Source organism: Microcaecilia unicolor, chromosome 12 (genome assembly GCF_901765095.1).
Source record: "Microcaecilia unicolor chromosome 12, aMicUni1.1, whole genome shotgun sequence".
Taxonomy (NCBI): domain Eukaryota; kingdom Metazoa; phylum Chordata; class Amphibia; order Gymnophiona; family Siphonopidae; genus Microcaecilia; species Microcaecilia unicolor.
This window is the reverse complement of record NC_044042.1, coordinates 101,867,454-101,894,167: the sequence shown is the minus strand read 5'-3', so window position 1 is coordinate 101,894,167 and position 26,714 is coordinate 101,867,454. Positions and strand designations below refer to the sequence as shown.

Sequence of the window (26,714 nt, the reverse complement as noted above, 5' to 3'; positions counted from 1 at the left end):
TTGGATGTACTCTGTAGAAGTTGTTGTTTACTTTTACAATGTGTGTATCGATGCCTGTTCTGGTGTATGCACGTGATAACAATTGAATAACTGTCTATACTTGTGACTATGATTTCTGAACATGCGGCATCATTAAAGGACAAACTTTTAAATGCCAAGTAGGGTATGTATACTAATCTCAACTTTTTAAAAAAGTTTCAGACATATCCATCTACTTGCGCCCATGAATAACTGAATTCTATTATTCTATCTCACTGTATTTTCAAATGTAAACCACATTGAACCCAACTTTGCTTGGGATAATGTGTGATATAAATGTAAAAAAAAAAATCCTTTATCTTCCACCTTTTAAGACACTGTCTATCCAACTAGATGGTGATGTCACAATGAAAGCAAGTCTTGTCCAGTGAAGGCTAACGCAAAATAACCTGTTCCTTAGCTGAGCCCTAGTATTACTATATTGAAAATGTGACCATGTCTCTGTGGTTATGTTCTACTAAAAATGATTAACTGGATTTCTTGAAAGAATTATATAAACTTTGGATGAATGACTAAGGATACAAACATACATTTATTCAATATCACAATTCTTCATGTACAGCCAGAAAACAACCTTTTAGGGTGGATAGTGTTAAAAATGAGCACCTTTTATTGTCGCCCGGATAGACATGAGTTTTCAGTTTTGACACAGTATAAGTCATAACAAGAACAAAATATAAGAAAATCAATGGACTGCATTAGGGGCTTATAGCCCATTTAGCTATGTTTAAATAAAAGAGATCTGCATGAAACGAAATATTTATTTTTATTTTGACTTATAAAACCACTTGCCCCTGATACAAAACAGATGAATACGTGATTCCATGCACCCCAAAGAAAGGCAAGTTTAATGTTACTTCTATTTAATTTCAATATATTCCATTATCTTTATAACACCAAGCTTCCCAAGGCAGATTACAACAGTTAAGATGAACCCATCAGGAAACAGGATATGCTCACTGAAATTTGGCCATCTGTATTGTATAGAATAGTGTAGAAAAAGTAGCACAAAATATAGAGTTTACAAGTGCGGTTGCTGCTTCTGTAACCCACTCCTTTCACTTAGCCGGGTTAGGTTCAAAGGTCTACGCCGAGAGCCGATCTTGGGGTTCGGGAAACTTGGTGTGCACTACTCACTTAAGGTTCCCTCCTGAACAGTAGTCAGGAGAGTAAAAAAAACTCACTGAACTTTATTTAACATTGATTGTCATAAAATTCCTCAGCATACAGCTATGATAGTAACCCAGTCTTGATCTTACAAAGTCACATGAGCATCTAACCTTTCCTTCTTGGGTTATGCACATATGTAAAACTCCTTTCGCTTGGCCTGTAGCCAGTTGACGCCCCGCAATCAATTTCTCCGATATAGCACCATTACCAATGGAGATTTGGATCCAGCATTATCTGTCCAAGTCTTTCAGGAGTGTACAGCGCTGCGTGCGTCTAGTAGCGCTTTAGAAATCAGTAGTAGTAGTAGTCTCTGGGATTCTGGAATCTTGCTACTCTTTGGGATTCCGGAATCCTGCTACTCTTTGTTCTTATTCCATATTTGTCCTGTTTGTCTGTCCTAATTAGATTGTAAGCTCTGTCAAGCAGGGACTGTCTCTTCATGTTCAAGTGCACTGCGTACGTCTAGTAGTAGCGCTATAAAAATGATTATTATTATTATTAGTAGTAGTATACCCTGAAAGAAATCAGCAGCCGCAGGCAGACCGAGACCTACCTTGAGCCCAGTTTGCGGCGAATCCCCTATTTCAGCCCACAGGTCAGCTCCTCTATTTGGCTCAAGAGATTAATAGCAATGACTCTGATCCTGTTCCTCTATCACGGTTGGCTAAGCAGGTACCCCTCTTTCTTTCCAATGGGTCACTTGGTGGGGGTTATAGACTTCTTATACACAGGCTACCAAGGACAAATCTTACAGTTCTGCCATCCCCACAGTGGGATTCCATGAATTAGGACATCGTGTGAGATGGAATCATGACTTTCTCCTACCCAGCGCTCCAATTCCTGCCAGAATTTTGTGTGACCGTGGAACGCAGAATTTGTGCAGAATTCCCCAGTCACGCAGAGTTAAATATTTCAGAGTAGAATCTGTGCTCTCCCCTGCCTTACGCTGTTGCTCGACCCCCACACCTGCTGCCGCCTGTTTTCTGCATTCTTTCCCACCCGCTTATTCGACCTCCCCACCTGCTCCTGCTGCTGCCGCCACCCAACCCCCCACTCCTGCCGCTGCTGTCGCCTGACCCTCACACCCACTACCGCCTACCTGAACACAGCATGCCCTGATGGTATAAGTGGGCTCTTCAGGGGAAGGAAAGAACCCCACTCTTTCCTGCCCCACTACCACCGCTGCTCTTAGTCTTGCTGCCATACTTTTTCAGAGTAGCCACTGAGATTTCAAGCCACCGAGACTTAAAGCAGTAATGTCTTGAGACTACTGCTTGAAGTATTGGTGACCATTTTGAAAAAGCATGGCATCAGCGAGAGAGCAGCGGCAGTGGGGTTCTTCCTGACTCGAAGAGGTTCTCCCAGTAAGGGGGTGGCTGGAGAAGGGGCTGTATAAAAAATGGGGAATGCTGTGGGAGGGGGCTGTAAAAAGGGGCATGCTATGTGTGGGGGAGAGAGGGACTGTAAAAAATGGGGGATGCTGTGGGTTACTGTAAAAAAAAAAGGGATAGGGATGCTATGGGTCGGTGGGCAGGGGCTGCAAAAAAAAAGGGGGTACTTTGAGGTAGGGGGAGGGGCTGCAAAATGCTATGTGTGTGGGAGGGCGGGGTTGTAAAAAAGTGGGGTGCTGTGGGTGACTAAAAAAAGGGATCGGATGGGTGGGTGGGAGGGGGCTGCAAAAAAGGGGAATGCTATGTGTGGGGGAGGAAGGGGCTGTAAACATGCTGTGGTTGGCTGTAAAAAAAAAAGGATATTGTGGGTAGGAGGGGGCTACAAAAAGTGTTGGTTAAATTATGTCAAATAAACTTGTAGAATTTACAAATTTTGTGCACAGAATTTTGCAGCATTTGCAAATTTTGAGCACAGAATTTTGCAGAATTTGCAAATTTTGTGTGCAGAATTTTGAAACGTTTTACACAGAAACATAGAAACATGATGGCAGATAAAGGCCAAATTGCCCATCCAGTCTGCCCATCCTCTGTAACCCCTAACTCTTCCTTTTCCTAAGTGATCCCACATTCTTATCCTATGCCATTTTAAGTTCTGACACAGTTCTCAACTCCACAACCTCCACCAGGAGGCCATTCCACGCTTCCACCACCCTTTCCGTGAAATAATACTTTCTTACATTCAGTGCGTATTTCCTAGTAAAAAAGGTGCCGGTACTCAAATGCTAGGCCACTCTTCAGGGGTGGGGTAATCACTGAGCCAGGCTCCCTGCAAACGGTCTGACAAGGCAGAATTGGTGTGTAGAGACTCAGTTCTTTCATTAAAACTTGGGGTCAATGGGTCAATTTTAGCAGACAACGGAAAAGGTGCCGGTACTCAGTACCCCCAAGTACCCCCTCAAAAAAGCCCTGCTTACATTACTCCTAAACCTATTCCCTCTTAACTTCATCATATGCCCCCTTGTTCCAGAGTTTTTGTTCAGTTGAAAAAGTCTCACTTCCTGTACATTAATGCCCTGAGATATTTATGTGTCAACATTTTTGATGATTCTACCTGGTAACACATCCATTAGAGTACATACACAACAAATTGTAAAGTTATCGTTCTTATGTACATTAATCTTAAGTTGCTAACATCAGTTTTTGTTTTTATAACAGTACCCTCTCTTATCCCCCCTCCCCCCTTACTACCTTCACTTTTGCCATGCACACTGAAAGAAGCAACAATCAGCATGTTACATTAAACTCAAACCATAATTTCCAATAGTAACACCTTACGTTATTCCGTGATTGAACCCCCCTCCCCTCCCACTCATCCCCTCCCCCCTGTCTTTTTAAATACTCCATGCTCATTCGTAATCCTTTCATGATCTAGTCATAGCCATCCTCTTCATTTTCTTTTATTTAATGTGTTGGTAAAGGTTCACTGCTCTTCCTTCTCCTTCTTATTGTGTAGAAAATTTATTTAACACTGCACTTCTCGCTTTGCAAATATTTATTCCAAATAGAAACAAACCGCTTTCTTTTCTTTGGAGAATCCTGAGCTTATTAAATTTATTCCTCCAATACGAAAAGGAGGGTGATTCCTCCTGCATCCAGTGCCTGAGTATACATTTCTTCCCCACAGCATGTGTTTTGCATAATAATAGTTCCAAATTCCTATGGGAGAGCCCATAAGCTGCCCTTCTATTTAAAAGTACTCCTCTCCACTATGGGATTATTCTTTGATCAGTAATGTTTTCAAAATATTTATGCACTGCCTTCCAAAATATTTTCATTCTATCACAGCTCCAAAATGCATGCATAAAGGTATTCTGTCCCCTGTTACATTTAGGACATTGAGCGTCAGGTGTCCACCTTGCCCTTGCTGATTGTGTTTGTGTCATGTATCCCTTGTGTATTATACTGTATTGACTCTCCTGCAATTCCACCCCCCCCCCCCCCACCTGCTTTGGGATATCTGTTATACATTTTGCAAAATTTACTCCCTTCAATTCATAACCTAGTGCTTCATAATTACGGGGGGGGGGGGGGGGGGGGGGGGCAAAGCAGCAGCAGAGCTTTATGTAAACTAGATATCAAAACCTGGTAGCTTCTATCTTGCTAACATGGTTTTGTCTTTAGCTCGCTTGACCACAAATCTTAAGCAAGACCCTGCATCATCTACACCTTTCCTTTCTCACACCATGGCTCACAGGAAAGTCTCCCTCCCCTCTTGGACAGCTAGTTCCCTATTTTCTTTGCACCTGGCATGACTCACTCATTTCTCAACTTGTTTTTCTAACTTACATTAGAGAAAATTCCAGTTTGTAACAGATACGGCTTCCATCTTGTGCTGAAATCCTCCATTTTGTTTCCATATCTATTGACCTAACTTTTCCTAATTTAACTTATCTAGGCCTCAATCCGGGCTACAAACTAGCCATACTTTTCCAGTAAGCTCCCAGTTATGTCAGCCATCAGATTTCTGACTCAGCCAAGGTCTGTAATGGCCTGAGCTCTATGACTGGGCCCGCCACCATTCCAGTGTGGGGGGGGGGGGGGTGTCTCTGGCTGTACCATAATTATACAGGCCTCACCCGAGACTTACACAATGGCACTATCACCTCCTTTTCCTGCTGGTCATCCTTCTGGCATTGCCCCTCCCAGTGCTCCCACGTCCAACTGTTTGTTCACCCAGTCGAAGAAAGTCAGATTCTTCTGACATGACCTGGCACTAGTGAAGCCATGCTGCTTCGGGTCCTGCATTCCATTCAGTTTGAGAAATCTCATAATCCTTAACTTTAGTAGCGTAGATAACTCGATCTAATCTTTAGTAAAAGACCCCAATAACGGACTAAAAGTTCACTTCGTCTCCTCTTTCACTTTCCTTCTACCTCTTTGGGAGAGAGGGAGGGCCCAAGCTAAGAGCCGGAGCTGCCGGACGGAAGTTGGAATGGTGGTGCGGGAGCGCCTCGAACGTGCGCATGCCCGTACCAGCACCGGACGCTCCTCCCACTCTGGCTGGCGCGCGCCGCGTACTCAGTTGCAGTCATAAGATGACGGAGGCGAGCGTGTCGCCCGACGACTCCTGGAGCAAAGTGAGGCGGCGGCGGCGGCGGCGGCGGCGGTGGGGAGGGAAAAGGGGGGGGGGGGGATGTGGTCATCAACCCCGTTTCGAGCCCAGGGCTGAGGCTTGGCCCTCGCTGTTTTTCTCCTCTCCGTTCCTGGTAATTCCGGGGCGAGGGGTCGCTGATTAGAGCCTGTCAGGCTTCCGGGCCGATGCTGACCCCTTTGTACGGGATCTTGGTGGCGACCCTGAATCACCTCGTGGGCCTCGCTGATCCTGCTTTGCCTTTAACCGCGTGTCAGTAGTGCGCTGGGCCTTACGGTCGCCTTTTCCTCAACCTCCAGGGGAAATGGAGACCGCAGTTCCTGAGCATACGGAGCTCCTCAGCCTGCTTTGGAGTAGAATGGCTGTTCCTATGGCCAGCCTAATGCACTCAATTAGTAAATGTAGTAATTATTATAAACAACAATATTAGGCCATTTGTAGGCCAATGGAGCTTCAAATAGCGAGGTAGAGACCGAGGGACTCATTTTCAGAACACTTAGATTTACAAAGCTTCATAGGTTGTTATGGAACTTTGAAAGTCTTATCTGCTTTAAAAGTACACGTCATTTCTTTTTTAGGTGCTCAATGTTTGCCCTTTAGCACAGTTGGGGAGGGGGGGGGTGAGAGAATCTGTTTATGGGTTTGATTTTGCTTTTGCTTTTGCTTTGCAGGGAGATGTTTTCTGGTTCAGTGTATGAGAGAGTTTGTTGTTTGCAGGCTCCTTGATGCAGGCCTAGTACGGAAGCTTCCTGGCCTTTTAATTTAAGTGGCAGCGATACACCTAAGTGTTATTCTGTAAGGGTGCAGCAAGTGGCAAAGAACATAGATGCAGGGCTGCCACTTACACATGCTGCTTATTAGACAACAATAGCTGCAGTGCTTTCTAGCCTCATTTGGGCACCTACAATTACACAAGCTCTATGGCTGGTGTAACTGGCGGTGCCTAAATGTTAGGAGCATTGGTAACCAGGTTATGCTTGTGTTCTATAATGCAGTCTGGGCACTTAGTGTGGCATCAAGTTGCCCAAAAGGAGGCAGTTACTTATAGCGTGGAATGTTGTTACTAATTGGGTTTCTGCCAGCTACTTGTGACCTGGGGTTGCCACTGTTGGCCCATTGGTCTGCCTCAGTATGGCTGTGTTCTTATAGAACTGCTTGTAGGTCTAGAGCCTAAATGTATCACTACCTGTTCAAACATTTCCATCTCTGCCTAAGAATTTTTACCTTTAAGAAATTCTTATGGATTTTGTGTGTAAAGGAAAGGAGCACAGGGGTGGCCCATGAGTCATGTGCACATGTGCCTGAGTGGTAAACAAAGAACTTGATTTTGCAATAGATTTTCTCACTTGCTCTCTGACCCTTCCTCTCACACTCCTGTCACATGGATGGTATGTTATCTGCATATAAGGGGGAAATGGTGCAGATCTCAGTTTCACATTGTATTGAGAGTATGCTGTTTTTAAGTGAATAAATAATGCATCAGTGAACTGGTACATACCTGCTCCTAAATGAGCTAATCCATTTTATGCTTTCCAACCAGACAGAAGTTGGTAAAAACTACACAAAATAGGTCACGATTGTGTTTGGGAGCAAAATAGCTCTGAAAATGTAACAATGGGAGAAAACTTGGTCTGAGGGAGAAATTGGTAAAAAGATACAAAGATTTTAAAAATCCCCAAGACTGGGGGTTTCAGAGAAATAAGCTCCCACCTCAAGTGGCCCAGTGCATTTCTATGGGAGGAGTTCAACCGTCTGTAGCATAAATTAGTTATATACAGTGAAACACAGCAGTTAGGGAGTTCCTCCTTTCATACTGCCTTTCCCTGTTCTTTCTCAACCCCAACAAGTAGCACCTGCACAATTTCTGTCCATGACTGCCCCACCCCAGCACTTCACAATTGTCCTTCTATCCTGCAAACTGCCCCCTCCCCACCCTCAAAGGTCCTAACACCTCATGAACTGCTGCTACCCCCAGAAACTTCCATTGTAAGGGGGGGGGATATAATTGAGGTCTACAAAATCCTGAGTAGAGTAGAATGGGTAAAAGTGAATTGATTTTTTTCACGCTTTCAAAAAGTACAAAGACTGAAATTACATGGAAATACTTTAAAAACTAATAGGAGAAAATATTTTTTTTTCATTCTCTGGAACTTGTTGCAGGAGGATTTGCTAACAGCGGTTAGTGTATCTGGGTTAAAAAAAAAGGTTTGGACAAGTTCCTGGAGGAAAAGTCTATAGTTTGTTAATTGAGATGGACATGGGGGAAGCCACTGCTTGCCCTGGGATTGGTAGCATGGAATATTGCTACTAATTGGGTTTCTGCCAGGTTATTGTGACCTGGATTGGCCGCTGTTGGAAACATGATACTGGGCTAGACGGACCGTTGGTCTGACCTAGTATGGCTATTCTTGTGTTCTTAAATGTCCCACCATCCTGTAAGATGCCCACCCCCCTACATTAGTTCCCATAGAATTGCTCCAACCCTTCAAAATGTCCCCATCACCCAGAATTACTCCCTTTCATCACCTTGCAAGCTGCCCCACCCTCAAAAAATAAATCCTGATTTCACCCCTGCAACTGCCTCTACCTCACAAACTGCTGAAATTTGCTGAAAACCCTGCAAATTGCTCCCTTTAACTTTTACCATTATCTTGCAAACTGCTCCCATTAATGTTGCATTGCCCCACACCCAAAATCTACCATCTGAAATTGCCCCACCACTCCAACTGCCCACAGCCCATAAACTGCTCCCCTCACCCCCAAATTTCCCTCCCTCAACTGCACTACTACCATATCTGTCAGACTCATATTTGGAAAAACTAATTATATAAGTGCAAAACCCTCGAGAGAGAAGCTTCACTGGCTCCCTCTTAGAGAACGCATTACGTTCAAGATCTGCACGATTATACACAAAATCATTCACACAGATGCCCCAATCTACATGCTAAACCTTGTAGACTTGCCTCCAAGAAACGCCACATGATCATCCCGCAAATTTCTTGACCTGCACTTCCCCATTTGTTTAGGACTAAAATACAAGCAGATGCATGCGACCACATTCTCGTACTTGGGCATGCAAGTGTGGAATGCACTGCCTACAGACCTGAGAACAATCAGCAACAACTATCTTTCGCAAATCTCTTCCCTATCATCAAGCCGATCAATCCATAGACTGGTGGGTTGTGTCCATCTACCAGCAGGTGGAGATAGAGAGCAATCTTTTGCCTCCCTATATGTGGTGATGTGCTGCCGGAAATTCCTGTATGTTCCCTATCTCAGCAGGTGTGTGGTCGCACAGCAGCAGCTCTGGCTAGGTCTCCAAGCCTAATTGTTTAGGTTTTGTTGAGTACCTGGGGTTGAGGGCTCTTCGTGAGCAAGTGCAAACCTGGTGGTGCCAGGTCCCTCCTTTTCTCCCCCCTCCCGCTGGCTCCGTAAAAAAAAAAAAAAAAAAGATTTTTAAAAAACGTTCAAAAAGGACGTCCATTTGCAGCTACTCAGTCGTCGCTGCTCGGAGCAAGAAGCAGGTAATTTTTCCCTTTTACTAGCGGGCAGGGGGTTCCATGTGGCGATGGCCTCGGAGGGCAAGGGTGCAAAAAGACGCTCCCCGGAACGCGGTCGCGCGCCTAGCGGGGAAGCGGGGGCTCGAAGGTAGAGTCGCCCTTTTTGGGCGCCCTTTCAGAGCCGGGAGAGTTCCCCGGTTTTTCCTCTGGCGCGGCGGCCTTTCCCGCCTTAGGCGCCCATCCCCCGCTGGCCGCCCTCCCGGTCGTGACCGGCCACGCTGCTCGGATGGCATCTTCTTGGGCCGCCCTCGAGGGGGGAGACGTTAACAGCTTGGTCGTCCTTGACTCGGGCGACGGTAAAAAGTCAGCGAAATTAATGCGCCATTCTTTCCGCGCGGCTCCTTCTTGGAGTTTCGCACCGGACGCCATTTTGGACGCGCAGCACGCCTCTCCCCCGTTCCATGGGAGCGCAGATGGAGGGCGCCTCTAGGGCTGCGGCACAGGCTGCAGAAATGCACAGACTGGGGGTTTTCTCCCCTGAGTTCATTTTGCTGCTGCATCAGGCCTTTCTTATGCAGAACACTGCCCCTGCTCACCTCTCTGATAGGGGTGATGAGGCCTCTATGCTTAAGCGCCCTCGGGTGGATCTTCCACCCCCGGGGGACTTGGTCTCCTCTGATGTGGATGACGGCAGCGTGTCGGAGTTCTTCCAGAGATCCTTAGTGGACTCTATGGAAGAGACTGATCCTCGCTCGGATGGAGCGGACGACCCCTCTGCAGCGCGGCTTTTTCGCTCAGAGGATTTGCCCAACCTGCTTGTGCAGGCCATGAGCATTTTGAAGATTGCCTCTCCGCCATTATGCTGGGAACAAAGCGCCCGCCTAGAACCTTCCACGTTCATGAAGCCATGCAGACCTTAATTTCAGTGCAATGGGATGCCCCTGAAGCGAGCCTGAAAGTAGCCAGGGCTATGTCCTGTCTGTACCCCTTGCCTGAGGGGGAACGGGAAGCCTTTGTCTGGCCCACGGTAGATTCCTTAATCACTGCCGTGACTAAGAAAATGGCGCTGCCGGTTGAAGGTGGCACTGCCCTGAAGGACGCTCAGGACAGGAGAATGGAGGTGGCCTTAAAGACATCCTTTGAGGCTGCCGCTCTGAGTTTGCAAGCCTCGGTTTGTGGCTCCTATATGGCTAGGGCGTGCCTGACTGTCTTGCAGCGGGCTTCCCCCTCGGATCCTTCTTGGAGGGCGGAATGGCCGACCCTGGAGTCGGGTTTGGCCTACTTGGCAGACTTGCTGTATGATGTTTTGAGAGTCTTGGCCAAAGGTATGGCTCAGACGGTCTCTGTGCGGCGGTGGCTCTGGCTTAAGCACTGGTCTGCTGACCATGCCTCTAAATCTCGCCTAGCCAAGTTGCCTTTTAAAGGCAAGCTGCTCTTTGGGGACGAGCTGGACAAGATCGTGACTGAGCTTGGCATGTCCAAGGGCAAGAGGTTGCCGGAGGTCAGGACTCGGGCCGGCAGTGCCCGCCCTGGTTCCTCTAAGGGCCGATTCCAGGAAGCCCGTCGGTATCGCCCGGGCAAGTCGGTCTCCTCTGCCTCCGCTTCCTTCAAACGGAACTTCTCCCCCAAGCAGCATTCCTTTCGCAGGGACCGCCGTCCCGGAGGTTCGTCCTCCGGCCCGCCCCCAGGGTTGCGTACCCAATGACGGGGACCTGGTCCATGGCCCAGTGCAGATAGGAGGAAGGTTGTCCTCGTTTCTGGGCGAGTGGACCAGGGTAACTTCAGACGCTTGGGTTCTGGAAGTCATCAGAGACGGCTACAAGCTAGAGTTCTGCCGACCCCTAAGAGACGGGTTTGTAAACTCTCCTTGCAAGTCCCAGGTCAAAGCAGCTGCCGTGCAGCGGACTTTGCACAACCTGATCCGCCTGGGTGCGATGGTCCCGGTGCCAGTAGATCAGCTTGGCAAGGGGCGCTACTCCATTTACTTTGTGGTGCCAAAGAAAGAAGGAATGGATCCTAAGGAGCTTAGACGAGATTGGGTGGCAAAGCCGGTGGCGGGAGACGGAGATGGTGCTGGGCAGACTTATACGGTCTGTGCCAGAGCCGATGGTGGGAGGCGGGACTGGTGGTTTGGAGGTGGGGATAGTGCTGTGCAGACTTATACGGTCTGTGCCAGAACCGGTGGTGGGAGGCGGGGCTGGTGGTTGGGAGGCGGGGATAGTGCTGGGCAGACTTATACGGTCTGTGCCCAGAAAAGGACAGGTACAAATCAAGGTACGGTATACACAAAAAGTAGCACATGTGAGTTTATCTTGTTGGGCAGACTGGATGGACCGCGCAGGTCTTTTTCTGCCGTCATCTACTACTATGTTCTGCTCGGCCTATTCTCAACCTCAAGGGAGTCAATCGGGCCTTGAAAGTTCGGCATTTCCGGATGGAGACCCTCCGCTCCGTAATAGCTGCGGTGAAAAATGGAGAATTCCTGGCCTCCCTGGACATCAAGGAAGCTTACCTACATATTCCCATCTGGCCACCTCATCAGCGCTTTTTGCGCTTTGCAGTACTGGGCCGACACTTCCAGTTCAGAGCCCTCCTGTTCGGGTTGGCTATGGCCCCACGGACCTTCTCCAAAGTAATGGTGGTCATCACGGCCTACCTCCGCAAGGAGGGAGTGCAAGTCCATCCCTATCTGGACGACTGGCTGATCCGAGCCCCTTCCTATGCGGAGTGCGGGAGAGCTACAGACAGGGATGTGGCTGCTCGGGCCGAGGCCCAGTTTGGGGCTTCAGTGTTGGTTCAGGGATTTCCGTGTCCCGCCCTGGGTGAGTACTGCTTCGGTACATCCCACCAGTCTGGATTGATCGGCTTGATGATAGGGAAGGTAAAATTATGTATCATACCTGATAATTTTCTTTCCCTTAATCATAGCCGATCAATCCATAGCCCCTCCCAGGTATTGTTTGTGTTCTGGTTATATTTCAGGTTCAAGTTCAGTCTTCAATTCCGGTTCACGAGGACTTCGAGTTCAAGTTCTTCCCAATTGAAGTCTCTTTGAGTTGAGACGATTTTGTGCTGCTTCCTCTCCCCCCGTTTCGGCAGTGGCTGGATTGATAACTAAATTATGCCGGCGCTCCCTCCAGCTTCGTGCGGCTGTAGGGTAGCTTTGTATCCCTCCCGCTTCGGCGTTGTTAGGGTAAGCCAGCTCCTCCCGCAGTTGCGGTAGCAGGATAAGCCAGTTCCCCCCCCACGTCGGCGGGTGTGGTTTCCCGCCCACCGCCCCGGCGGTGGTGCGCTGGAATATTTCCCCTCCCCCGCTTTGGCGGTGGTGAGCTGGGCAGAGTGTCCCTTTGTGGGTGTAATTCTCTAAGTGCTGAGTCCTGCGGATGGAGCTTTGATATCGACATACTGGGGAATTTCCGGCAGCACATGACCACATATATCTCCACCTGCTGGTAGATGGACACAACCCACCAGTCTATGGATTGATCCGCTATGATTAAGGGAAAGAAAATTATCAGGTATGATACATAATTTTACCTTAAGACATATCTCTTCAGCAAGACATACAATGAGAACTAATAGCCACAATAATCCACCCGACAATTAAGATAACTCATCTACTATAGCTACCTAAATCACTCCTCTCCTTCTTCTTTTACCCTCATTTAACCTCTACACAACATTAAATGTATATGTCACCTTGCAATGACAATGTTAACAAAACTATGTAAGCCACATTGAGCCTGCAGATAGGTGGGATAATGTGGGATACAAATGCAATAAATTAAATCTGTGATGGAATATTCTTGTGGGTTAGGACCATCATGCGTTTGGCCTAGAACAAAATGTAATACTGGTAACTAAAAAGTGGCTGGACCCAAAGTTAATCTTCCTTTTGGTGAGATATGAAAGACATGAGCATTTGGAGGTCTATGAAAACATTGGGGGAGGGGGGTCTTATTTTTCCAAGGCCCAAAATGAAAAAAAGTTGGACTGTGGGAAAGAGCCTGCTAACCCATTGAAAATACTATAGGTTAGTAACCTTGATTAGATACCTTTCCTTAATTGGCTTCCACACATGCAAAGGCACTAAGAGGAGGCTAGTTAGGCTTTATTTTTAATTATTTTGCAATCACTGGAACCTGACAAGGGTTTCCATCCAAAATACCCCTGAACCTGCTGTGCAGGGACAGACATGACAGTAGCTGGAAATGTATTGTACCACCAGCAGGGAGTTTGTCGGGTTCAAGGTTAGCAAAAGAACTATAGAGTCTTTCATTGAGGACCTACCCACAGGAGTCTTGAGAGACCTAAGAGATCAGACACTTGAGGATCTGTTTAGTGATGGCATTTGAGGGCTCTTTCCTTTTTATCAGGTAAAAAACCATTTACAGTATTGACCCAAACGTGTACTCACTAGCTGAACTTGGCTAGTATTAGATGACCAAGGGAAGACAAAGGGAGCAAGTCCACATTAACCAACTAGGGTGAGTGGTTCTAACTAGGGAAGCTGATTATAAGATTAGCATGAGAAAACACATTTTAAAAAGGTGCTGCAAAAAATGTGTGCTGTGACAATACTGAAGCAGTATTGGACAAGATTATGGTTATTTTTAAAAAATTAATTGACTTTTCATTTTAAATAATGATAATGTTTAAACTAAATATCATCACTGCCACCAGAAAATCCAAGAGGCTGCGCCATCTGAAGGCCGTTTTCCATTTTTGTTTCTAACTGTTTCCTCTGCTTTCTTCTTTTTCTTACACCGCAACTTTCTCCAATGCTGCAGATTGAGACTGTGTACAGCGACAATGGAGTTGAACCAAGTAAGACATGTTTTGTTTTTGCAGTTGGGAACAAACACTGACACTGATCTAGGATTGCAGAGTACCTGTAAATCACAATTGAAGCCAAGCTGCTTTTCCAAAAACCATTTTATTTCAAGATGGCTTCAAACTCTTCTGAAAGTGTATACAGTGCAACAAGGTCTTATTATGCAGTTTATGAAATTAGTGTATGGTGATTCTGTGCCCTGAGGCGCCTACTCTACTAAATTGTCCTTTTAATAAAACAAATGCCATTTTAATAAAACTTTAAGTCGTGTGTCCTCTCTCCCTATACAACCTTTGGTTATAAAGTACACAGTTCTTGGTTGACCTAGTACTTTTTCCCCTTTCTGTATCTTTGGGATGAACACAGTATATCAGCCCTATGACATGTTAATAATGTGTAAAAATAATTTGACATTTGATTTTCTGCCATTCATAACAAACATAGGAATGTATTTTTCAGGATGTATTTTTCAGGATGTTGACTACAGTATATTTTTTCATGGGTAGAAGTGTGACCTCTGTCAAGGAGGTATTTTATTTTGGTGCATAAAAGAAAGTTCCTCTGTGTGGAGCTCAAGGTCATAAGATCTGCTGCAGGCGGTTAAGTGGAATGATTAATATTGGGAGATTGGAGACAAGCTATTCAAAATCACATTCATATAGTCAGGAATTTCATTAGAAAACCTGAAACTCTTGAGATAAAATTTGACTCATGTCTTTGGTCCTAAAATGATGTTAGTGGCAAAATGTGAAAGAAATTGGCAAGCTGTGTTCTTTAAACCAGAGTTTCAGTTTTAACCTGTGAATTCTTCACAAACATGCCAAGTCACATGCATTTGACATGAGATACACATTTAAGCCCCTTCTCCAGCTCACATGTCTAAATGTGTGTATCACACGCATTTGCTCCACTCCCCGCCCCCACAGTTATGCTCTGCTTTTTTAATCACCTATCAGGCAGCCTGGTATGTCCCCCCCCCCCCCCCCCCCCAGCACACTGCAAGTTTTGCCTATCCGACCAGCATGTTGAAGATGCTCCTTCTGGCTGCCACAACCCTCTGCCACGGCTGGCCCGCCAGAAAGAGGACGTTGCATCAGAGGAGGCAAGCTGGCCGCGGCAGAGGGGAGGAGACCTGCAACAATGGTGGAAAAAGTACTTTTTATTTTCTATTTATTGATTAGAATGTGTCAGTTAGTGGAATGCACATATGCTAGAGCTGGTTTAAGACATGGCTAAGGTTCTCGAGAAAAACTCTTACTGGCATTCAATCTCCAGCATTGTGGTAGCAAATCTTCAGCATTGGGATGGGCCACTCTTGGCGTCTCTGTCTTCAGGATCCTTTGACACTGACCTGTGATTAGGACAGAGTGAAAGAGACAACCCTGTTTTTAAGGCCATCCCTTCTCCCCCATTTGGCTTTCAGGATATCCAACATGAATATGCACAACAAATGTATGTACCACTTCTATCGTATGCAGATCTTTTATGCAAAATTGACAGAGGCAGGTGACTAAGAGCCCTTTTTACCAAGCTGCAGCAAAAGGGGGGCCTGCGCTGGCATCGGAATGTGGCTTTGACACGATCCAAGGCCCCCTTTCACCGCAGCTGGTAAAAAGTAGGTCTTCCATAGCGTCCCATAGATCAATCCAGAGACGAGTGGGTTATGTCCCTCTACCAGCAGATGGAGATAGAGAGAACTTCAGAGGTTTACTATAAGTGAACATGTGCAGCCATCTTCACCTCAGTATTCTCTCTATCTCAGCAGGTGGATGGACATCTCCGGTGTAGCTCTGGTGTGGTCTTGGCTCCTAACCCCTCAGGTTTAGTTGAGCTGGGGGTTAGGCATAGCTGTGCTGGACAGTTGGGGGTACACCTGGTGGTGCCAGGTTCCTCCCCACCCCTCACGTTTCCCATCTCTCTTGGCTCCTTATGAGCCTGTGTTTTCCTGTGGCTTTGGTCCACCTGCCTCTTAAAAAAAAAAAAAAGAACACCTGGTCATTTGATCTGTTATGGTAAGTCCTCAGGATTACTGCGTTCTGGCCTTTCGCTAGGCAACTGTTGGTTTCTTTTCTCTGCAGCTGCTGGGGAATATTTGTCGGCACTATGTGTTCTCTCCTCAGACAGTGTTACGGTGGGCTCAGTTGGGTACTAATTTGGAGGCGATGCGGGGGATTTTTCCGCGCTCCTCAGTGGTCGGCAGCGGTGGGCTTTGGCGGGCTCTGCATCTTTCCCGCCCTCAGTCCCCCATTTTGCTTTCTCCCAACGGAGGGCAGGAGGCTCTCCGCGTGGCCACTGTGCTGCGGCTGGCCTTCATTTCCAACCGTCCACAGTGCTAAGTGAGCTTCGAGAGGCAGCCTTTCTGGGCATCATGCTCTGCGGGCTGCTTGGCTAGAGCAAGCAGCGGGGGGCGGAGCACTGTTTTTGGCGGTTGCTTTCGGCTTGGCCTTTCCCCAGAGGTTGGATCCGGCGGCCCTCTTGGTTTCCAGGCAAATGTATTGGGCCGGGCGACCCCTTTCCCTTGGAGTCTCCAGTTCTAGAATGCGGTGCCCCAAGACAGCAGCTGCGGCTGTTTGCTGGCATGCGGATGTGTTTTATTTTTCGTCTGCTTGCTGTCAGCTGAGGGCTCTAGTGTTCAGTCACTTGGTACCAGTCCTCCTCGCTGGGGCCCTCTCGCGGGGGGCACAGCTAGCCGGTTGCGTTCTGTTCGGGGCGAGGTGTCATGCAGTGAGCCTGGACTACTTGTGCCTGCCCTTACGCGGTCAGGATGCCCGGGGGCTCGCAGGGCAGTTTTGGACTTTGCTCCTGCAGTGAATTTTGTTTGCTAGCTCTACCGGGCGGTATTCTTGCTCGGGTGTTTTTTCTTTTGGCCGCTCGGTCCTGCGGCCGATTGCTTCAGGATGACAGCTGGGATGCTTGTGCAGGACGCCTCTTTTCTCTGGTGGCGGCTGTCCCTGGGGCGGAGTGCGGAACCCAAATTTCGGGGAACTCCTGTGCTGGAGGACAGAGTCCTGTTCTTTTCCAGGGTACTGGTTCTGGCGGGTGAGTCTTTGGGGGTTGGATACAGGCTCCTTTTTGCAGAACCAGTGGCGTCCCATGCTGGTTTCGCTGTCTTGGTGGGAAGGTTGTTCCAGCTTCAATTCAGAGCAGGTGTTGATACTCTCTGGCATGGGAGATGGTTTGCCTTCCCTAGGGCTAGGTCTTGACTACCTTATATGGTCACTCCTAGTATTTTCAGGGTCGGCTGAGCTTATCTTTACTCTGGACTTGTTCCGCTTGGACAGGTTCTGCTTGTTTTTAGGACTGGCCGCGTCATCTGGCGGCACTTCTAGGTCTCACCCGACTTGGGGACTGCTTTGGTACATCCCACTCGTCTCTGGATTGATCTGTGGGATGCTGTGGAAGGTAAAATCAGTCCTTACCTGATCATTTTCTTTCCATTAGTCCCAACAGATCAATCCAGAGTCCCGCCCTTTGTGGAGCTTGGCTGAGTATTCTGTCTAGTGCGGAGCCATTATTTTCTTACTCATTCAGTTCATTTAGGTTGCTTGAGGCAGGACACCCATTTTATTGCAGTTTCCTGCTGCGGATATTTCCCTCCCGCAGGGTCAGTGGAGGAGAAGCCTACTGGGGCTTTATAGAGGCAGGAGGGGCCTACAGTTTGAGTTTCCTCTTTTATCTTCCATGGCTTTGGTATCGACAATATGGCTGCACATGACCACATATAGTAAACCTCTGAAGCTCGCTCTATCTCCACCTGCTGGTAGAGGGACATAACCCACTCATCTCTGGATTGATCTGTTGGGACTAATGGAAAGAAAATTATCAGGTAAGGAATAATTTTGCCTTTTTTTTAAAGACATGGCCTTGTGGCAAGTGAAGCACTTGCTTTGCAGCCTTTTTTTTTTGGGGGGGGGGGGGGGGGTCCTTACCGACACCCATTGAGGTGGCTTGTAAGGGCTTCAGCACTAACCTGGTGGTAGCCCGTTGGTACTTCCTTGTAAAAGGGGCCCTAACTAATTTATTTAGGCATGAGCTTTTGAGGATTTGAGTCCACTTCATCATAGGTATCTGACAAGTGGCCTCCGGTCCTCGAAAGCTCATGCCTCAAAAAATTGGTTCGTTTGTATGGTGGCACCTGCCTCTGTGAAGTTTGTTACACCAGACTAATACGGTTACCCCTTTGAAAGATCTTTTATGCAGACAGACTAAGGGGATCTTCAAGGCTGGCTGGAGAAATATCAATCAAGAGCAGCTATTTCCTGAGCTAAAGAAGGATATGGAAGAAGTCATGAAAATTATTGAGCAAATTCTAATTGGAAATATGTATTTTGTGCAGTACATCATAACAGCATTTTTCATTGAGAAATTGCCTCGTAAATCACTGGGGTTAATCCACTGCCCTACTTGTTAAATGTAAACAAATGGGTTCATAAAAGTAAAGGCAGCAGTAGGAACTGAGAATAAGTGATTGAAATAATTGGTCTTGTAGGTACACTCTGTAGGGACTCTCACCTGCATTTTTTTTTTTCACTTTGAGGTAGCCTTTAAGTAGTGCTTTTTTTTTTCACTGTTTATTTATATTTATTGAGTATAAACATAACATACAAAGATGATTGTAAACATACTGTATCACTACTTCCATCTGCAATATCAACACTTTTTTATTACTCTTTAACCCCCTTAAATCCCCCCTCCCCCTCCCCTCTCCCTCCCCCCTAATTAATTGGCAAGGCAGGGTCGGGCTGTGCCGACCACTCGATATATGCAGTGGAGGCAGCGTATGCAAATCTCTCATGAATATTCATTGTTGATTATCCTGAAAACCTGACTGGCTGGGATGCCTCCAGGATCAGGTTTGGGAATCACTGGACTAGAGGCTACTTTGATCATCTGTTTTTTTTCTGAATGCAAGCAGGTATAACGCTTAAAAGACCCTTGCATCAGGAATGATGTTTCCCTGAATGGACTGTCATCATTCCAGTCCTCAGCTTCTTTGAGCCGCTGTTATTAGTGCTATAGATCAAAATTCAGTGCTCTTAACGTAAGATTCCTTGTCATCAACAGCAGATGAATCCATTAACTGATGGGTTGTATCCGCCTACCAGCAGGTGGAGATAGAGAACACTGAAAGCACATGGTGTTCCAGGACACCCAACCCCCTCTGCCTTCAGTATAACTCTATCCCAGAAGGTGTGGACTTCGCTTCTCAACTCCTGGATTTCTGCCTGGGGTGGCTCCTGTGCTTTGCCAGTAGAGCAGGAGGGGTTGTGGCTGGTAGTGCCCACTTTAAAGGCATACTTGGTTTTCCCTGTCCCTGCCTCCCCCCATTCCCCCTTCTCCCGGAGTTCCTCTGTGGCTGCCTGCCTCTAACTTTCCTCACAGTAAAAAAAAAACCCCAAAAAACAGAGAGAGGCTTTCTCCTGAGCTCCTGGTTCGGTGCAGCTTGACCGCAGCTCGTTTGACTCGGTCTCCTGAGGTGAGAGTGGTGCCCAGCTCCTCCGGGGAGGTTGCTGCTGACAGCGCTCTGTGTGGGGTAAGTTTTGGCACGAAAGCGCCATTTTGTTTTCTGTACTTGATGGCTGCTGAAGGGGTTACGGCCTGCTCCCACTGTGGGAAACGCAGATCAGCAGCAGGGCTTTGCTAATGCTGCACGAGCATGGCGGGCAGTGATTCTTCCCGCCCGCCGGAGTTGGCAGCGGCCGCCATCTTGGAGGCGCCACGTGACTCGACCCTCGCGGTTGCGGAGGGGTCTGAGTACAAGGGGATGCCTCGTTTCGAGGTTTCTAGAGGAGCTTTTGCCTCCGCTTCCCCCAATGTGGGAGCGGATGTACAGGGTGAGTTTTTCTCCCCTGAATTTGTGCTGCTGATGCATAAGTCTTTTATGTTAAAAAGAGCACTACCTGAGGCTACTGACAATTCCTGTCGGTCTGGATTGCCTCCGGTTCTTTAAAGCCCAGCGTCTGCTGGAGACTTTATTTCTTCCCCTGAGCTTTTGGCTGATGCTAAGCGTAGACGAGTGAATTCCCCGTCTGAGGGGGAGTCTTCTCCCCTGTGGTCTAGTTTCGGGGAGTCTGAGGGGTCTGGCAGGCCCTCATGGACTGATGATCCAGATGAGGGTGGCTGTTTGCCACAGGAGTTGGATGAACCTAAAGCGGTTCGGATTTTCCACCATGACGAGCTGCCAGCTCTCATTTCTGATACCTTACAGGCCCTTTGTATTGGAGATCCTGATGAGGGTGCTGCCTCTTCTATTAATCCTAGGATGGCTAGCACTAAGAAGCCTTCACGGGCTTTTCCCGTGCATGCTTCCATCCAAGAGCTTATTTCAGCTCAATGGTCTGACCCTGAGGGTCCCTTAAGGTGGCCAGGGCTATGTGTCACCTTTACCCCCTGAGGGAAAGTCAGTTGACCCTCTTTGGGATGCCTAAAGTGGATGCTTTAGTCACGGCTGTGACTAAACAGACTATTCTCCCGTTGGAGGGAGGGGTCACTTTAAAAGATATGCAGGACCGGCGGCTGGAATCCGCGCTGAAGTGGTCCTTTGATATCTCGGGCCTTTCCTTACGGGCGGCTGTTTGCAGTTCCTATACAGCCCAGGCCTGCCTTTCCTGGTTGCAGCAGGCGGTTGAGCAGCCCGCCATGGAGCGGGTTCCCTCGCTGAGGTTGGCCCGTGTATGGATCTGCTCTGTCTTTTTTGGTTGATGCCCTTTATGATCTGGTGAGAGCTTTGGCTAAGCAGATGTCTGTGGCGGTTGCTGCCCGCCGCCTTCTTTGGCTCCGGCATTGGGTGGCTGACATGGCCTCTAAACAAAGGCCGGTGAGGTTACCCTTTCGGGGCCTTCTTTTATTTGGGGAGGATTTAGAGAAGATTGTTAAGGACCTAGAGGACTAAGTCCCAACGGTTGCCTGAGGATAGGCCGAGGCTTTCTTCCAAAAGTCCTTCTTTTCCCTCCCAGGCCACGTTTTCGTGAAGCTCGCAGGTATTGCCCGGGGCGCTCTGCGGGGTTTGGGCAACGTACCCGTTTCCAGCAGAGGAACTCCTTTCATTCGGACAAACGCGCGGCGGCGGCCGGGCAACTTCCAGGAGTTCAGGGGCGTCCTCCACAATGATGGGGCGCCGGTCCACTCATCAGTTCCCGCAGTAGGAGGTTGTCTCTCCCTCTTTTTTGAGGAGTGGACCAAGATTACTTCGGATCAGTGGGTCTTAGACCTGATCAGAGAAGGTTACCAGCTAGAACTTGCCGTCCCAGTACCAGATGCAATTTTGGAGTCCCTATGCGGTACTGCCGTCAAGCGGGCAGCAGTAGACAATACCTTGCAGGTGTTGCTGAAGCTTGGCGTGGTGGTTCCGGTTTCTCCTGCCGAACGCGGCTGTGGTCGCTACTCCATCTATTTTGTGGTGCCTCGAAAAGGCGGGTCGTTCAGACCTATCCTCTACTTACGCAGAGTCAATGAGGCCTTAGGAGTGCGACACTTCCGCATGGAAGCCCTGTGCTCTGTTATTGTGGCGGTACAGCCAGGAGAGTTTCTCATGTCTCTGGTCCTCAAGGAAGCGTACTTGCATATTCCATCTGGCCACCGCATCAGCGGTTTCTCTGGTTTGTGGTATTGAGCCAACATTTCCAGTTTCACGCCTTGCCTTTCGGCCTGGCGACTGCCCCTCGGACTTTTTCCAAGGTCATGGTGGTAGTGGCTGCCTTTCTCATGCGAGAGGGTATCAGAGTTCACCCTTATCTCGACGACTGGCTCATCAGAGCGGATTTGGCAGACGAGAGTCGACTTGCCACAGCCAGAGTTGTTACAGTTCTTCAGACTCTGGGCTGGGTAGTCAATATGCCCAAAAGTCACCTGACCCCCTCTGTCTCTTGAGTATTTGGGGGTCCGGTTTGACATGGCTTCGGGGTTCGTTTTTCTTCCCGACAGCAGGCGGCTCGAGCTTCAGAAACAGGTCCTCCTGCTCCTGCGAATGCCTCACCCTCGAGCTTAGGACTTTGTTCAGCTCCTGAGATCGATGATTGCCACCATAGAGGTGGTTCCCTGGGCGAGAGCTCACATGAGACCGCTGCAGCTTGCTCTGCTTCAGCAATGGTCTCTGATTTCCCAGGAATACCAACACAGACTATGGTGGCTTCCTGCGGACCAGCGCAATATGGATTGGTGGCTTTCCGATGGCAGGGGATGCCACTGGCTCTGGTGTCTGGTGATAACGGATGCCAGCCTTTCGGGCTGGGGAGCTCATTGCCGGGGATGCTATGCTCAGGGTCTGTGGTCCACCGCGGAAGTGGGATGGTCCATCAATTGCTTAGAACTGAGAGCGATATTTCAGGCTCTTCTTGCCTTCCACAAGATGCTGAAGGATCTTCCTGTCCGAGTTCTGTCGGACAACACAACAGCAGTGGCCTACATCAATCGCCAGGGCGGCACTCAGTGCAGGGCCCTGGCTGCGGAGGCGTCTCACATCTGCGGCTGGGCCGAGCGCCACCTAGAGCTGCTGTCAGCGGCTCACATAGCCGGTCAGTGCAACGTGCAGGTGATTTCCTCAGCAGACATCAAATTGACCTGGTGGAATGGGAACTGGCAGACAAAGTTTTTCTTCAGATTTGTGCCAAATGGGGGACTCCAGGCTTGGATCTCATGGCATCAAGCGTAAACGCCAAAGTCCCTCGCTTTTTTAGCAGAAGGAGAGATCCTCGCTCGGCGGGGTTGGATGCTGAAACTTTTGTGTTTGCCTTTGCATCGTCTAAGGTCCCTGGTATGGGGGTGTGCTCTGTGCACTTCTGCCTAGTCCAGTTTTATTCTGAGTTCTTGCCTGGTTGTTGTTTGTTTGTGTGTAGTTAGCTTTGGTTTTATTGTTTAGTTCGTAGTCTTGTTTCTGGTCTGCATTTCCTTGTCTTTTGCCTGTGTTCTTTATTAGTGGCTGCTTGACAGCTTGTAGTCTTGACTCTGTTGTGTGTTTCCTGCTGGTATCAAGTTCCTGCCGGCCTCCTGCATCAAGGGGCTCAACTCCTGGGGAAGGGTGGTCAAGTGCAGGTGAAGCCTTGTTCCAGTCCAAGTGTTCTTGTCCAGTGTGTTCCTGCTTTGCTTATCCCTGTCTGCAGTCCCTGCTTTGTCTGTGTGTTAGTCCAGTGCTGGTTGCGGTGGTTTTGCCTGCCACCGCCGCTCCTTGGCAGCGGCCCAAGGGCTTACAAACCTAGGTGCTGCTTTGAAAACCTGACAAACGGTCTATGGACTTTTCCTTTAGGAAGCCGTCCAAACCTTTTTTAAACTCCGCTAAGCTAACCGCCTTTACCACATTCTCTGGCAACGAATTCCAGAGTTTAATTACACGTTGAGTGAGAAAAATTTTCTCCGATTCGTTTTAAATTTACTACATTGTAGCTTCATCGTAGTAAATTTAAAACGAATTGAGAAAATTTTTTGTCTGGGCGTCAGGTTCTTTCCTGTCGGGATCCTTTTCTGCAGTTCTCGGAATCTGGGGTAAATGTTCGTACAGTGCTTTCTTTTCTGCCTAAGGTGGTTTCAGCTTTTCACCTCAACCAGCCCATCTTTCTTCCTTCCTTCTCTAAGGAAGAGTTTCTGGATTCCTTTGGGCAATTGCGCCTTTTGGATGTCCGCAGGGCTCTGTGGCAGTATCTGCAGATGTCAAATGAGTTTAGGAATTCTAATAATTTATTTGTTCTGTTGGCAGGTCCTTGACGGGGGTTTCCGGTGTCTAAGGCCACTATAGCTCGATGGCTTAAGGAACTCATTTTTTCGGCTTATCTGCTTTCAGGGCGGTCGCTGCCTAAAGCGTTTAAAGCGCACTCTACGAGGGCAATGTCCTCTTCGTGGGCTGAAACGGCTGTTTTTTCTCTTCAGGAGATCTGTCGTGCAGCTACCTGGGCTTCTCAGTTCTCTTTTGTGCAGCATTACAGGCTGGATGTGGCAGTGCGGCAGGATGCGCATTTTGGAGCGCAAGTGCTTGCTTGCGGAGTTGCCTGTTCCCACCCTACTTAGGGAGTGCTTTGGTACATCCCATCAGTTAATGGATTCATCTGCTGTTGATTACAAGGAAGAGAACATTAGGTTCTTACCTTGATAATTTTCTTTCCTTTAGCACAGCAGATGAATCCATGATCCCTCCCTGACTGACTTTAGTTTTTGTACAGATGTTGCATACAGACATTGTGCCTCATCAGGAGTACTTGAAGACAAGCTATCAGAGTTTCTACATGCTGTTTTTATTGCAGGAGGTTGATAATGTCCCTCCTTTGTTTGGTTATTGCCCCGGTTCTGGGGCGTTTGTTCTCTGAGGAAAGTTTGTTATATTGCCTTTTTTATTCACTCTGCTTTGGAAATTTCATATACTGAAGGCAGAGGGGGTTGGGCGTCCTGGAACACCAAGTGCTTTCAGTGTTCTCAATCTCCACCTGCTGGTAGCCGGATACAACCCATCAGTTAATGGATTCATCTGCTGTGACTAAAGGAAAGAAAATTATCACGGTAAGAACCTAATTTTCCCATCTGTCAGACTGAGGGCCACCTAAGTGTCTGTCCTGATCTAGCCATGGTACATTAATTTCTTGAATGAATCTCAGAACTCAGTGGGTTTGGGTTTTTTTTTTTAATGGCAGCACTAGCACTGTTCTTATTAGTGCCTTTTTAATTACGATCAGGGTGTCCAAAAACTGTCCTGTAGGATCTTCATCAAGTAGGTTTTCAGGATATTTGTAATGAATATACGTGATGTAAATTTGTACACACTGGCATTGTATACACATTTTTATCATGCATATTAATTTAACTAGTTCATCAAGTCTGCCAAGGATATACCAGTTGCCAGCTATAAAGCTTGGATAAGGAGAAGGATCCTCCACTTGGTCAAGACAGGTTGTTGGCTTCTTCCACTATATTCCACCTTTCCGGATAGATAAGCAGACCAATCCAGAATCTGTAGGTTAGTTCCATGTGACTCTCCCCTTAGGACACCATGCACCTTAAAATGCTCGGCATGTCTTTGTCTCCGGGTGGATGACAGGCTAACATTGCAGCTTCTGGTTTAATTGGAGTAGCTTCTGAACCAGTTTGGAAACTGAGCTTCATTTAAAGTTTGGCTCCACAATTCTGATTGATATTAAAAGCTAATTCTCTAAGCAGTTCTCCATTTCTGCCCTATTGTCCTGTTTACCAGAATTGGAGGGTGACCGAAACTAGGGTGGCATACCCTCCCTCTCCAACCAAAATCCGCCGCCACCACCACAAACCTGACTGAAAGCTGTTTCCTTCCCTTGGCCTACCTTAAAAAACCCTGGTAGTTAGTGGTCTCATAGGGGCAGGAGCAATCTGTGGTTGCTCCTGCCCATGCCGGCTCTGCATTTAAAATGGTTACCGGGCCCTGCTGCAGGAGGTCTTGTAATTTTGAGATCGGAACTAGCATGGGCAAGAGCAAATGCCCAGTTGTTCCTTTGGCTCCAATATCAAAATGGCTCCCTTCTGGTTTGTCAGGATAGCTCTCTAATATATCATTGAGCCAGTAATGCAAACATTTCATACTCAGATTTCCTTGATTTCTTCTACAGCTTTAATTTGTTTTGCTTCACAAGATTTTCTTAGAGAAATCTTATTTGTTAGGTTCATGGATCTGGAAGTTGTTTCTTCTTCACGCAGCTCATTTCCTACGTCTTGTGCTTCATTTTAGCTCCTCAGGGATCAATTGAACTTTATTCTTTATAGCTCTGTTTCTGTAGTCCGGAAAGCTTAAGTGTTCTTCATATAGACATTCAGATAGATTCTGTCCATCTAATATTTGTCAGTTCTCATCCTCCCCGTCTCATCTGCCCGCAACCTCGGAGTCATCTTCGACTCCTCCCTCTCTTTCTTTGCGCGTATCCAGCAGATAGCCAAGACCTGTCGCTTCTTCCTCTATAACATTAGCAAAATTCGCCCTTTCCTCGCTGATCACACCACCCGAACTCTCATCCACTCTCATTACCTCTCGCCTTGACTACTGCAACCTACTCCTCACTGGCCTCCTACTTAGCCATCTATCCCCCCTTCAGTCCGTTCAGAACTCTGCTGCATGGCTTATCTTCCGCCTGGACCAATATACTCATATCACCCCTCTCCTCAAGTCACTGCACTGGCTTCCGATTAGGTTCCTTGTACAGTTCAAGCTTCTCCTACTAACCTACAAATGCACTCGATCTGCAGCCCCTCCCTACTCTCATCTCCCCCTACGTTCCTACCCGTAACCTCCGCTGACAAATCCCTCTTTTCAATACCCTTCTCCACCACCGCCAACTCCAGGCTCCGCCCTTTCTGCCTCGCCTCACCCCATGCTTGGAATAAAATCCTTGAGCCCATTCGCCAGGCCCCCTCCCTGCCCATCTTCAAATCTTTGCTCAAAGCCCACCTCTTCAATGTCGCCTTCAGCACCTAACCACCATACAGTGGGGGAAATAAGTATTTGATCCCTTGCTGATTTTGTAAGTTTGCCCACTGACAAAGACATGAGCAGCCCATAATTGAAGGGTAGGTTATTGGTAACAGTGAGAGATAGCACATCACAAATTAAATCCGGAAAATCACATTGTGGAAAGTATATGAATTTATTTGCATTCTGCAGAGGGAAATAAGTATTTGATCCCCCA

General features: G+C 47.7%; 1 protein-coding gene across 1 annotated transcript in view; it reads left to right on the top strand.

Moving 5' to 3' along the window:
- The first annotated feature begins 5,637 nt into the window (after positions 1-5,637).
- The window catches only part of MLX (MAX dimerization protein MLX), a 74,562-nt gene continuing 53,485 nt past the window's right edge, over positions 5,638-26,714 (top strand). Inside the window, exons 1-2 of the mRNA XM_030220615.1 lie at positions 5,638-5,737; positions 14,042-14,078. Coding sequence (XP_030076475.1) covers positions 5,696-5,737; positions 14,042-14,078 — 79 coding nt within the window. The 5' untranslated portion in view covers positions 5,638-5,695. The remainder of the gene's footprint in view (positions 5,738-14,041; positions 14,079-26,714) is intronic.